Source organism: Asterias amurensis, chromosome 11 (genome assembly GCF_032118995.1).
Source record: "Asterias amurensis chromosome 11, ASM3211899v1".
NCBI classification, from domain to species: Eukaryota; Metazoa; Echinodermata; class Asteroidea; order Forcipulatida; family Asteriidae; genus Asterias; species Asterias amurensis.
Window position 1 is genome coordinate 1,780,657 of NC_092658.1, and position 14,748 is coordinate 1,795,404.

Sequence of the window (14,748 nt, forward strand, 5' to 3'; positions counted from 1 at the left end):
AAATATATGTTTATACTTGGAACATTATTTTATGTATGACGTTGTTTTGATCTGACATACTTGCAACTTATAATGCTTTCCTCCAGACCCCCCCCCCCCCCCCCCCCCACCGTGTTTGAGAGTTTCTCTCCAAGAAATTAACTTCGAAGGAAAATGACCCAGTAATTTGCAAAGAAACTTGCACAATCAGAACGGAATTTGAACTTGAGGGTCGAGTTTGATTTCCGTTGTAGTCCATATTTTTGTTTTTACCTCAACTAACTTTTTACCATAAAGGTAATCTTTACATTTCAACATGTCTTTTTAAAGGCACTGGACATGTTTAGTAATTGTCAAAGACAAGTATTCTCACTTGTTGTGTCCCAACATAAATTCAAATGCATAAAATAGCAAACCTGTGAAAATTTGGGCTCAATTGGGCATCAATCTTGAAGTCTTTTATTATTTGGGTGAAAAATAACCTCTTTCTCAAAAACTACGTTACTTCAAAGGGAGCCGTTTCTCGCAAAGTTTTTCACTGCTAACAATTATTTTGAGTAATTACCAAAAGTGTCCAGTGCCTTCAAAATGACGGAGTATACCCCTTTAAAGAAAAAAATTAAAGAATTAACAGCTAAAATGGAACCCAAAGTAGAAGAACTTGTGTACAACTAATTTTATGTTTACATATCATCCCATTTGGGTAGATGGAATTCCTTCCATTGAATGACGCCATCTTTATCGTAATCTTGTTTCGTCATCTGTTCGTCCGTCAGTTCGTCGGCTAATTCACACCCTCTTGGGATCAGACTTTCATCTCCCACAATGCTGTCGTACATCTAAGGAAAAGAAAAAAAAAACAATATATTTTGTAAAATTTTAGGGAAAATTGTAACAATTGTGATGAAACGACCCAATTTATTTCAATCAGATGACATCATATTTAAATGAAGACACTTATAGTTATGGGAAGTAATGGGGTGAAACGTCGTACCGATCCTTAAATTTTTGTTTGTTTAGTAATGTGGGTATTGTTTGATTGTTTGTTGGTTGGTGATGTGTTTGTTTGTTGATTGTGGTGTTTGTTCGTTCATGGGTGGTTTGGGGGCGTTTGTTTGTGTACTTGTTTGTCGGGATGTTTGTCCGGAGGGGTTGGGGTGTTGTTGTGCGTGTTTGTTAGAGTGTTAGGGTTGGTTGATTGGTTGTTTCTGCTTTTGTTGCTGCTGCTACTTTTTGGGTTGAAAAACGGTAAAACAGTCATGTTTTCTTTTTCTTTTAATTGTCTTGAAATTATGTTTCTTCTTCCATTGTTTGGACTTACTTCTTCCCGTTGAATAACTCCATCCTTGTTGAGGTCCATAACTTTGAACATGTTTCCCATTCCTTTCTGGTAGTTTGGCACAGCACCGAGTAACTCCACCTCGAAGATTAAATCCTCACCCCTGGGAATCAAGTCACCTGGTGGCAGCAAACATCAAACAAAACCATAATCAGTGACGTCAAGATACGTCATGCGTGACTTGAGACTCACGCCCTTATACGGATTCATTCCCTAATCTGTTTGATAGAGATTTTCAAATTGTGCGTAAAGTGGACGTTTATAGTGACATCATGGAGTGACTGGCTTCTTGTTTGGGCCCTTTCGAAACCAAAGCTATAGCTTGGCTCCGGCTTTGGCTGATGTGTCAAAACGTGCGTTTCCAGCACGGGGCCGCCACTAGTCGTCGTCGTGTTCCCTGCCTGCCGTTAGTCGTGAATACTGATCATAAAGCGGCCAGACTATTCATCCCCGTCAGCCTTCACTTAGGCCATATCCGAATTGGTGGCAACGGCTACGGATGTTGCTAAGGGTGTTACTAAGTAGGTCCTATACGTCAACGCATGATGCAAAGGCGATCTAGCTATAGCCATAGACACAACCGCCAATTCGGTCTTAACAAAACGGTCCCATTTAGGTAAATCTGTTCACTAACCTTCGAAGCCGTCCCTGCCGTTGCGAACGAGCGAAGCCGGCACGGTGAAGCGACGCTTCTCCGCTATGCACATGCCGATGATTCCAAGCTCCAGACCCTTGATGGAGTCTCCAACGCCCATACGGAACGCAACGGACACCCCTTCGGAGCCATCCTCTTTGTAACTTCAGAAAAAATAGAAACAAAACGTTGTAGCGAAAGTACAAGATTTGTAATTAGTCGACAATTACTGTTTAGTTTCCGTTTTAAAGTTTATTGAAGCTTATGCACATCTATGGCCCAACTTCATGAGCTACAGTCTATATAGACAGACAATTTTGCTAAGTTTTGTGCTATTAAGCAAAGCAGGATACCAGTCAAAGATGGTGATTATGAAATGGTATTTGGGCTGGCAAGCGTATTCTGGTAAGCACCATTTTACTGTACTGAGCTACTTTTGAGCTCTGTAGGCCCTGGAGGTATAAACAAGCCTCCGTCTAAACGAGGTCATGAAAAAAGGGCGTTTCGACAGACAGAGAAAACATAAACAGACATAGGAAGTCACAACTTATAAACAACGACGCTTTAGTAACTTGAATGAAATGAAAAAGACGCAACAAGCGACCATAAACAAAAATTATTCTCGCAAAACCTAATAATACTCGTACTTTCTCGTACAAGTTTAAAATGTTTATGCACCCCTTCTGTAAACTCAGAACTTCAATCCCTGGCAAGACAAATACTTTTGAAAACAGTAACATAAAATGAGGGGAAATAAATACTTACGTGGTGATAAACTCACTACCATCCGAAGCCTTCTTCCCTCTGAGATGAACCGTCACGGCGTCATCGTTCGAAGCCATTACCCTGTCACAAAACTTGCCCTCTTGTAAGACTTCAACCCTCACAAGATGCCTCTCTTCCTCTCCCTTCTTGGGCTTCTGCTCTTCCTCTTTGTCTTCTCCGTCTTGCTTCTCCTGGGTGTACTTGTCTCCTGATTTCTCACTCCCCGCCTCTCCATCCTCAGCCGGTGATGCTGCGCAGTTTTCTTTACTCAGGCAGACTCCCTCATCTTTTGTATCTGTCTCTTCACCTTCGACTTCTATCGTCTCAGCATCCTCCTCGGCTCGTGCCAAGGAAGTGAAGAGCAAAAAGATACAGGCGACTAGGTAAAGTCTCATTTTGAAAGTTTCTTTTTGTGCAACGCGTACGAATCCCCAAACCACTAACCCTAATTTAGAATCTTACTTTCTAAGTTTCAAATATCCAGCACTTCAGTTCCTAATATAATACAATGCTAACTTATTGTTCTTCGAATATGAAACTGGAATTAACAAAACATCTGATCATGGACGACGTTGATAATTTGTACCAATCCAAAAAACTTTCTAGTTTTAAGCAACCGTTTATACACGTGTACCAATCTCGTTATCCTGGCCCCGAAAATACAAACTCTTTGTACACGTAAACCATTTTTAACACCCAGAGGTGAAAGTCCAACTTTGGACATTATCTCTAACAAATTAGGGTACATATGTTTAAAAACTTAATTAATCGTTGGAAACATTTTCAAAAGACTTCTATGGGAGAAATACCAGATGTTCTGGACGGGGTGGTTTGTTATCGTGTTTGGTCGTGGGGAGTTCAGGCAAATCCGCCCGTATGCCGACGTGGCAAATATTGGGAACGCCACGCACGATGGGTTCGGGCCTGAGTGATAAGCCAATCTGGTGTTTTTGTTTTAGAATCTTGTTATTTAGATTAAGAATTACAAGATCAAAGTCCACTGAAAGTGTAGATGAGGTTTGTTTTATCTCATTTGTACTAAATTGCTATATCAAAATGTACAAGATGTGGTGTTCCTGCGCGTTTAAAGACAGTGGACACTATTGGTAATTGACAAAGACTAGCCTTCCCAATTGGTGTACCTCAACATATGCACAACATAACAAACCTGTGAAAACGTGAGCTCGATTGGTCGTCGAAATAGCGAGATATTATTGAAAGAAAAAACACTCTTGTCGCACCATGGTCAAGCGAAGTTTTGTGCTTTCAGATGCTTGATTTCGAGACCTCAAATTCTAAATCTGAGGTTTCGAAATCAAATTCGTGGAAAATTACCTCTTTCTCGAAAACTACGTCACTTCAGAGGGAGCTATTTCTCGCAATGTTTATACTATCAACCTCTCCCCATTACTCGTAATCAAGAAAGGTTTTATGATAGTAATTTTTTTTTGAGTAATTACCAATAGTATCCACTGCGTTTAAGCCTACCACACTGATCATCTATACCAACAGAAAATAGCAAAACATTGAGCTTAGGGTTCGTTGCCTAGTTTGATTATAGCTTATAATTAGTTGATGATGCCGTGATATCGGCGAGTAATTAAAGGAACACGTTGCCTTGGATCGGTCGAGTTGATCTTTGAAAAGCGTTTTGTGAACGTTTGTTATAAAATGCATATGGTTAGAAAGATTATGTAAAAGTAGAATACAATGATCTACACAAATATGCCTCGAAATTGCGTGGTTTTCTTTTTACCTCGTCCAATAACACGGTCGGCCATTTATGGGAGTCAAGATTTTGACTCCCATAAATGGCCGACCGTGATAGTTCGCGACGTAAAAAGAAAACCGTGCAATTTTTAGTGATACTTGTGTGAATCATTATATTCTACTTTTAAAACATCTTTCTAACCATATACATTTTCATAACAAACGGTTACAAACGCTTTTTATAGACCAACTCGTCCGATCCAAGGCAACGTGTTCCTTTAAATGAATGAACACAGGTTTGATGGTCTTTATTTTCTATCAACTGTGAAAATATCGAGGGTTTCCACAACATTTTCTCAGGGTCACACAAGGTTGATGTGTTTAAAATGTCTATGTTCATGCCTATGTGATACGAAGAAACAACTAAAACAATCTTCAATCTTTGTTTCACAGTCATTTTATTGTAAAACGTAACCAAAAAAAGAATCTGACGACTGATCTTTAATTCCAAAATAATAATCACGTACAATAAGCCATACAGAAAACACAAAGAAATTGGAACTATACAACTATCAAGATGGAACTATACAATTTAACTATCAGTTTGTGTCAGCAAGATAGCAGGCTATATATAATTATTCACGGGTAAGGTTAAAGGGCATAATCCAGCCAGCAAGAATGTCTATTGACTTATCTGATTATCAGAATTGTTGTTCAAACTATAGGCCTACATCTGCACCGACACTAGAAAGCAAAATTAAGTTTGATATTGGGGTCAAGAGATGGCGCTTCATGGGTTTCGACATTGAACTCAATTTTACTGACTGGATAGACAACTCAGCATATTTGATATGGGTTCGGCTGCACTGAACTTTATCGCGTCTGCTTCAAACGAGTTTCCCCATGAAAATGGATCTACTCTTTTAAAATGGGAGCGTGCACTGGGCCCTATTTCATAGCGCTGCTTAACATTCAGCAAATTTGCGTGCTTACTGTAGCAGAAAAATTTGCTTATGCCTTAGCGTATGTCACAGGTTAGCAGAAACATTGGGCGGCCATATTGCGTGTTTACCATGGATTTGCATTGTGACGTCATTTATTTTCGTGCAGTAAGCAACGGAAGGGTAGCATGCCTTTTTCGTGTGCTTACGGTAAGCAGCGCTATGAAATAGAAATTGCACAGTAAGCATAACATCGGCCGCTAAGCAGCGCTATGAAATTGGGCCCTGGTTTGGTTATGCCATCCATGCACAACGTCACAATGTTTCAGTTTGCATTTTAACATCACATATAAAAATAAGAATAAGTGGGCTGGCTGAGCGGCGTATAAATAAGACAACTAACTACAATTTTGGTAAGACAACCAGGCTATGTTGTTATAACCTTAAATATTCTGACAATCATTTTCATGGTGGTTATTTTTAGTATTTATTGGCATGGTGAATGAGTCAAACGTCGTGCCTGAATGGGGAACTAGTAATTGGCATAGGGAAGTGGCAGGCATCTTGAATGAATAAGGAGCTTGTAAATTGGCACGGTGAAAGAGTCAGTCGCCATGTATACGAATGAATAATTTGTAAAGTGTCATAGTAAAAGAGTCAGACGTCGTGAACGTACAATTTTACAAGGAGTTAGTAAATTGGTAGGCGAAAAATTCATGTACAAATATTAAAGCGCCTGACGTAAGAGCAACCTCCGGCAAGAGGGGACGATACGGCACTCTCCGTGGGAACGTGGTTGCAACATCATCTTCTGCACTTCTAAAACAGCATTGGTATAAGTCTATACGGCACCTTGGCTGTATACTCATCCCACGCCGATCCATACTTAGCCTTACATCTATGCTCATCCCGTACACATCGATGCACCAATAAGATGGTCATAAAGATGATGTAGAAGTACGGGTGTAGATGGGTCACACCACACGCCAAACAGTAAGCCAACGACCCCATAAGATCTCCGGTGTAGTTCATGTGCCGTGCTATGCCCCACCAGCCGGAGAGTAGAAGCTTGCTTTGTCGCTTCTTGTTGTCTGAGCTGTAGTACTCCACCTTCATGTACTTGGGTTTGCTCCCCCAGACGGTGGCCTGGCCGTCGGAGCGACGGAATGAATCCTTCTGGTGGTTGACTGCGCGGAAGATGTAGTAGCCGGATAGACCGAGGAAAAGGACGCCACCAGCGGCTGCTTGGGAGAGTTGGACTGGGTTGAAGACCAAGAAGAAGCCCTGTTGGGAGAGGGGAGTAAAATAGAAATGCTTTTGAAAAAGTAAAGAGGCAACTATTAATTAACACTATACACTAATGCGCAAAACTTTCAGTGTAAGATATTCTCTTGATTAAATTCTTATAGTTTTTGTTTTGTTTTAGTTTTCGTCTTTCATGCAAGTTGCCAATCACACAATACCCGAAGGCCACTTAAAGATGTGGGCTATAAATCAACTATTTTTCCAGAGGCCGTTGCCACCTACTCTTGAGGTTAATACAGGTTTACCACACTTACTGTCCATACTGATGTAGACTAGGGTATAATGGCTGGTCGAAAGCACTACCCCAACCTTTACGAAGTAATCAATGGCTAGTTTTTGGCTTAAGGAGAAAAGTGTCACGACCGGGACTCGACAGTGGTGTAACAAGTAGGGCGGGGCCAGGGGAGTCTGCCTCTCGCATAAAACGATTGCCCCCTCCACTTCTTTCCGTTGTTTGCAACGTATACGTACCTGTAGTGTGTACATGGTCGGCAGCCACACTGAGTCTCCCCATCCCAGCATAAAACCAAAATGATCATGGTGCATGTCAATGGTATTCAGGTACCAAGCTTCGTTCCAGAAGAAGTCCACAACATAGATAGCCTGGAGACCATTCACCAACACCATGGAGTTGGTCAAGTGCCCGTGCAACTCGTACTGCTTCCACGCGTACGACATGTTGATGATCGTCCAGGCTACTATCCCAGGTCGACCGTTGTAGAACAACTTGAAGTCGAACCATTTCCCGATGCGCGGGTTGAACTCGATCCCCATCAGGAAATCGTAGAGGAAGTTCCCGCTGAATTTGCGATCGGATTTGAAGGAAGGGAAGAGGTACGCCTTGACCATGGCGAAGATGCTCACACTGTACCCCATGATGTTGGCCATGATCAGCAAGGGGCCGTAATTGTCCACGATGATCGTCGGGGAGAACCAGCGGAAGTGGAAGGCGTTTGCGAGGAAGAGAGCATTGGAGATGATCCAAGCCTGGAGACCGTTGACTCCGTAGCTAAGACGGTTGCCGGCGGGGGTGACGGCACCGAGACACACGCCGCCACGATACCCAGGGATGATGTAGTGACACACGTCGGGAAGGTACCACAGTATAACCTTGAAGAAACAACAGTCAATTTTTAAACTAAGTATTTCCATAAGTAATGTGTTTCCAATGTCTGTTTCAAACTTTTTTTTTCGTTAGCGTATTTTTAGTGAAATCTGTCCCCGAAGATTTTTCATGGGCTGAATGAGGTAGATTACAAAGAGGGCGCTGTCCAAAGAAGTTTGTATACGCAGTTTGTCCGTATGCAATTGTTTTTGTCTGTACACCAAAATTACCACTGTCGTAGTGCTTCTCAATTGGGAAATGTTTGGTCTTCTAATTCGATTTCAAAAAAGGGAATCCTTAAACAAAAACTCAGGATAATTTTTGAGGATTGCAACTCTTTACTACAAGATTGCTCTCCGTATGATGGAGAGAACTTCTCCCAACATAATGTCAATGTTTGACCCGGAAATGGTTGACTGATTTAAAGCGAATATCAAGTTTGTTAAAAAAAAAATCAATATGCAGCTTGTAAACCTTACCTGGAATGTAAACCAAATTGCGTACAGCGCGGCGGCTTTAGCAGTGACACTTGGGACATGTTGCCACAGCTGCGTCAAAGTGACGTCACCTCCTACAAGCTTGGTGATTGGCGTGCTCAGTTCACATTGGTAATCTGTACATGAGATGTAATAATAGATGGGTAGCACTGGGCAACAGCAAAGGACGAAGAGGACTGCAAGCATGCTCAGTAGATCGACACTCCTGCAAAACAAAATCAGACAACAATCAAAAGTCAGCCATTATTATTTTCACCATAAGTTAGTACGCGTGTCCAAATCGAGGCAGCCAGTGAAGCCACATGTCTCACTCTCGGATTGTATTGGATCACAGGAAGCTCATCTAGAAAGCTTGGATTTTTTTTTTTTTTTTTTTTTTTTTTTTTTACCACTGTTTGTGGCATCACTCCCTAGCGAAGCTTCGATTTTCCACGAGAAAGGACTTGACTGAATGGTTTTAACGTTAAAACTTTTGTGAGAACTGACATGTGTCGGGCCATGTCAGTTCCCAAGAACTTGAAACAGTCAGTCAGAAAAGCTATTCGTCATTGTTGCCATCACAAGCAAGTTGTAAATTGGTCGTATTTGTTGTTGTTTTTCAACGTTAAAGGCACCGGACACAATGGTAATTTTCAAAGACCAGTCTTCTCAATTGTTGTATATCAACATATGCATAAAATATCAAACCTGTGAACATTTGAGCTTGATTTGTCGACGATAATAATGAAAGAAAACACACCCTTGTCACACGAAGTTGTGTGCTTTCAGATGCTGGATTTCGAGACCTCAAAATCCCGAAACCGAATGTGTTAAAAACAACTTCTTTCTCGAAAACTACGTTACTTCAGAGGGAGCCGTTTCTCACAATGTTTTATACTATCAACCTCTCCCATTACTCGTTACCAAGTAAGGTTTTATGCTTATATTTATTTTGAGTAATTATCAATAGTGTCCACTGCCTTTAAAACGAGTTTACACCATGTTGCAACTAATAAGCCTGTTTGGGGTATGCGGACATAGGAGTGCACTGTTTTTGGTTTGGAAGTATACGGACAAATTTACCCAAACCCAAGAGTTTCATATGAATGCAATCACTTTAATATCTCAAAATGGCTTATGAAGACTTATGTTGGAAAGATGGTCTTCGTAGCCTGGCCTTCCCCCTAAAGAAAATCTCTCATATACCCGATATTCAATACTATAAAAAAAAAGAAATAGTAGGCATACGGTAGCTTACCATGCACGCCCCCACTCTCCGGGCTTCTGGGCATTCTCAGCCCTCTTCTTTGATGAATTCAACGGGTCAGCTTCGCCGCGATGGCCCGCTAATGGTGCTCTTGACTTCATGTTTGAACTCTCTCAAGTCGAAAGTCACAATGAACCGTTTTAGTGCCGCAATACCGTTGGTTTGTTTTATATACCGAAATAAATCTCAGCGTCAAAAATAAACCACACTCCTATATTGTGTAAAGATAAATATAACTCACGGCCGAGGTCTATTTCCAGGTGAGTGCAGATCACAATCAGCCATTTTTAAATGACCTTTTTGCCACAATGATTATTCTATTTACGAACACTTTGGTTAATCTTCTCTTATCAGTTTGACACGAAGGGTCAGAAGGAAAAAAATACTTAGGTAAGTTCCGAAATTATTTGGGGACCTAGTAGTTTTGGGGTTTTCGTTATCAGGGAATGGCAAGGGTTTTATAACCAGACGTATTATAAAATTAAATATAGTATCGCAGAGTTGGATTGAGCCTATTAGGCTCAAGTTCGTAGATCGAAGGTTGACTTTAAAATCGTTAATTATAGAAGGGTGGTTCCAATTTTGTTGCTGCTTCATAAAGACTTAAGACAAAATCCTCTGCCGTTGGATCGATATTGCAGACTTTTGTTCGAATTAAAGGAAAGCGCTTGTCGTCAATTTAGCAAATAACAACTCGGACTCGGGCAATCTCAAATGTGTGCGCATAAAAAAATAGCGAAATTATACAGCTCGTGGTTTTTCGGTATCAATTAGTTGCCCTTTCTTTAAATTATACTGCACCATTTTTTTCACGGCATCATATTTCATTACAAATACAGTACTATATTTCTTTAATTTTTGGGAGAAATCGCATTGAAGCATCTTTATACAAACAGATTGGCGCTTTATATATTGGCAATTTAGTGTTATTTGTATATTAATAGCGTTAATGTGAACGTTTATTTTGTGCGGATTTGACTGTTGTGTAATTGTGCGTGTCACGGCGGCCTGAAGTGAAGGACAATTTAATGCTGCCCTCATAGGTGGACAGGGTTCATTCTGCCCCCAGTCAAATTCCAAAACCAAGTTAAACAATTATAATTACACATTTCGGAGAAGGCCACACATTTAGAGGGTCCGAAATCATGCCCTGGGCCGTCTACCCCACTCAACCTCAAACCCATAGTCCTTGCCACCACCACCCCCTTACAACTAAAACCCGTTCTACCACACTCCCCACATACCTTCCTTTGCCACTCGACCCAAACCCCTCTCCCGTCGATCCACGGCCCCCCAGCCCGCCAATTCCCCCTCCCCCAATCCAGCACCCTCTTCCTAGACCACCCAGACACGAAGTTCTGACACAAACCATTTTTTACATTAATCTTGATTGAGATACAAGTATCTATATTTACACTTTTTGATATCATCAAATTATTCTTTATTTAAGTCCGTAGATCAACAAACTATTGTGAACAAAACTTCTTTGTTCTTTCGTGGTAGTGAAGGCCGGTCTCAAGTCCAACGGTGACTCATATATAGTTATTACTCACAACTTTTTACTGATGAATTCCAAACTTTGCGTTTCAAAAAGGTTAGGCACTATTTCAATATGCTCCATGGCGTGTGAATTTGAACACGAAATTTTAATATTCAAGTAATAGTATGAGTAACATTAATAACAATAATACTAAAACCATTTTTATATAGCGTATATATCACGTGAGGTACCTAAGCGCTCTAAAGGGAAATCAACAATTATTGTACAAAGTAAGATATGTTTTTAACCGGGTTTTGATTTGATCTGATGTCTCAGCCTGTTTAACAACCTCTGGAAGACTGTTTCATAACTGAACTGCTGCATATTGGAAAGAGCAGGAACTGTACGGTTTGGTTTTGATAACTGGGGGAGTCAGAAGGGATTTATTTGAAGATCGCTAATTCCTGGTTGTTTGCACTGCTTTGAAGATAAACAGGGGCAATACCATTGATACATCGATAAGTCAGAACCAAAACTTTTAAATCAATTTACATAGGTTTTCTCGGTCAATTTCGGTAAATGGACATTCAATTTAATTTTCGTGCGTTCGAATTAAAGCTATTTTGCCTTTCCCATATTGTTGCGTTTCAATTTCAGAATTCGGCCTTTCAATTTCGTTTTGAGGCATTCAAGTTCCTTAAGCACTCTGTTCAATTTAGCATATCGTCATTTTTTTGGACAAACAATCATCATTCAATTTAGCAAAGCTGGTTTAAATAGAGATTTCGCTGATTTAATTTATTTCAATTTCGTAAAGAGGCAATCAATTTTTGCTTATTGAAGATTCAAATAAGTACGACTAAAGAAATACAAATAAGTTCGTACCGTCACTTTAGTTCAGGCAAACCTTTTTTTTTCTTTTCTTTAGTTAAGTTTCAAGTTATTACTTTGCAGGGGGCCCGTGAGGTTAACCCCTCTTCTTTGTTTTAATCTAATTTCGTTTTTATCGGAGGGGGGGGGGCTTTTTTTTTGTTAGCTGACCAAGATTTAATTTTGTATTGTGTTTGATTGGGCGTTTTTTATGTTTTGCCTGTCTTTTGATATTGTTAATGTTTGTTCTTCGCCAACCATCAATATGTTGGCAAAAGGTAAACCGTTTTTATCCCTCAAGCATAGTTAAGGAAAAACAAGTTAACCAACTGTTTTTAGATTGCACAAATTCAAAAAATAACTGCCCACAAGTTAAAAAAATGACTGCCCAAAATAAATTTGAATGACTAAACACATGCCTCAAAAAACTCCTGCGAATTTGAATGCTGCTTTGCTGAATTGTAAACTCGAATGATAAACTTGTTAATGTAAATGACGCAACAGTGCATTTTGACTAGTCCTAAAATTAAATCGAATTACTCTTTTCAGTAACACTCGTTTTCTAGTAGAAATAGAATAGCGTTGCGGTTAAAGGAACACGTTGCCTTGGATCGGTCGAGATGGTCTCTGAAAAGCGTTTGTTATAATATGCATATGGTAGAAAGATGCTGTAAAAGTAGAATACAATGATCCGCACAAACATGCCTCGAATTTGCACGGTTTTCCTTTTACCTCGTCGACTAACACGGTCGGCCATTTATGGGAGTCAAATGTTTGACTCCCATAAATGGCCGACCGTGTTAGTTCGCACAGTAAAAGGAAAACCACGCAATTTCTAGGCAAACTTGTGTGGATCATTGTATTCTACTTTTATATTATCTTTCCAACCATATGCATTTTATAACAAACGGTTGCAAACGCTTTTTTATAGACCAACTCGTCCGATCCAAGGCAACGTGTTCCTTTAAATTGGCCGTGCATTTGACGTCATTGATTGTTTTCGCCTGGGTTGTTTTCAGTTAACTGTTGCCATGTAAAAACTGCCAGCGTGCTAATGTAATTAGTTTTACGGTGTGGTTCCGGGTTGAATCTGACGGATATTCAATTAAGTTTGCCTTCCAATGGTCACTCGCACCGGGCAGCATTGATAATAAGCGATAATTGATTGTTTTCGCCTTGGTTGTTTACAGTTAATTTGTTGACCTGGAAACACTCCCAGCGTGGTATTGTAGTATTAACTAGTTGTACGGTACCTTTCCGTGGTTACCCGCGCCAGCCAGCTTTTATAATGATCGATCATTCTGGAACGCCCCTGTGATATTGGTCTGCACTAGGTTCGACAAAAGCACCACAGCTATAAACACTGAAAACGGCAAAGTCAATGAGTCGTTTTAACACTAGCTTTCTGCCAATAACAGTTTGAAATTTTTTCAAATCCCGATATATCTTTCTGTTATACGGTTTACTTCAAAAATCATTTAAAAAACGAGACAAGTTTTATTTCTTGTTTGGCATTTGGTCAATCTTCGTCTGGTGACGGCGGTCTAAAAACATTTCAAACATTCAATTAGTTAATCTTTGACAATAAATTTCGAGCATTCTCAGGAATTTACAAGATGCGTATAGTTCAAGTGTTGAGTCTTGTTCTTGGCGTTTACTGTGGCCGTCTATTGGCTGAAATCTGCCCTCCTGATTGGCACCGATACGGCGAGTCATGTTACTTCATTATAAAGGACAAGATGGATTGGTACCAAGCAAATCGCACTTGTGCCGAGTCACGAGCAAACCTAGCCATCCCAAACTCTCAATCCGAACAGGATGACATATGGGAACTATTCCTGAAAGAACCTGATCTGACACCAGATGACCATCTTTGGATCGGTTGCAATGACATCGAGGAGGAGGGAAACTGGCAGCACTGTCCGTTAAAGGGTGATGATACCAAAGCCTATGAGAATTGGGCGGATGAAGAGCCAAATGACTATAACGGTGGTGAAGATTGTTGTGTCCAAGACAAGAGGAGGGGTGGTACATGGAATGATGACGACTGCGAAGCCTCTAACTGTGCCGTGTGCAAGCTCCCTGTTAGCAGTGGTGGCCGCCTCACTCCTCAGTGCCTGCTACACCACGCCATGGAGGAGTTCATGGGTGAAGGCGTCGGATCATGCGGGAAGGCTTGCCGATCACACCCCCGATGCCACTCCTTCAATCTGCCTAAACAAGCTGGAGGGAAGATGGTTTGTCCATGAAGCAGCAAGGGTCATTAGGAAACGAAAGAGACATGAAGGAGAATATGGAGGACAACGGATTGTCATCTATTGATGAATATCGAAACTTTCAATTCTTTGTGTTTAGTGATGATTGTTTTTTGTGAGATTCTCAATGTCTCTGTTTTCTAGTGGATGGTAAATTCAATGATGATGAATGAGGTATGTTGACAATTATATCGTGTAGTCAAAGTAAAGCCGTAGCTTTATAAGTGTATGTTATAGAGGGGGCGAGGGTGGCAGTCAGTAGTCGCATGTAACGTTGGTGCAAGCTAGGGTAATACAATGTAATGGATACCAACTTGGCAACTGACACAGCCTGCATTCGCCATTTCCGCTCGTAAAATATACCTTCTTGAGCAAGATTGAAGGAAGATGGTTTGTCTAGAAAGCAGCAAGGGTCATAGAAAATGGCTACAGGAGAAAATGAAGGACACAAAAACTGATAATCAAAACAAAAAACTCAATTTGTAATTCTCGGTGTTTAATTAAGACATGCACTCTTTTGTGAATTATTGTTCTGTCATATACTTATTAAAATTGCTGTTTTGTTTTATAAATGATTGATATATGCTGGCAACTATCAAGTAGTTGAGTTTAGCTGTTGTGC

General features: G+C 40.5%; 3 protein-coding genes across 3 annotated transcripts; 1 reads left to right on the forward strand and 2 right to left on the reverse strand.

Moving 5' to 3' along the window:
- Window positions 1-292: 292 nt before the first annotated feature.
- On the reverse strand, window positions 293-3,385 carry LOC139944372 (peptidyl-prolyl cis-trans isomerase FKBP7-like). Its single transcript, XM_071941376.1, has 4 exons — window positions 2,718-3,385; window positions 1,953-2,116; window positions 1,301-1,437; window positions 293-818 (listed from the first exon to the last, which is right to left on the reverse strand). Exons 1-4 carry the CDS (start codon window positions 3,110-3,112, stop codon window positions 663-665), a joined length of 852 nt encoding a protein of 283 aa, XP_071797477.1. The 5' UTR covers window positions 3,113-3,385; the 3' UTR covers window positions 293-662.
- A 1,571-nt stretch (window positions 3,386-4,956) lies between these two features.
- On the reverse strand, window positions 4,957-9,713 carry LOC139944073 (7-dehydrocholesterol reductase-like). Its single transcript, XM_071941028.1, has 4 exons — window positions 9,513-9,713; window positions 8,258-8,480; window positions 7,145-7,783; window positions 4,957-6,652 (listed from the first exon to the last, which is right to left on the reverse strand). Exons 1-4 carry the CDS (start codon window positions 9,620-9,622, stop codon window positions 6,188-6,190), a joined length of 1,437 nt encoding a protein of 478 aa, XP_071797129.1. The 5' UTR covers window positions 9,623-9,713; the 3' UTR covers window positions 4,957-6,187.
- Window positions 9,714-13,487: 3,774 nt separating this feature from the next.
- Window positions 13,488-14,152, forward strand: LOC139944514 (echinoidin-like). The gene has a single exon (XM_071941554.1). It carries the CDS (start codon window positions 13,488-13,490, stop codon window positions 14,118-14,120), a length of 633 nt encoding a protein of 210 aa, XP_071797655.1. The 3' UTR covers window positions 14,121-14,152.
- Window positions 14,153-14,748: the final 596 nt, after the last annotated feature.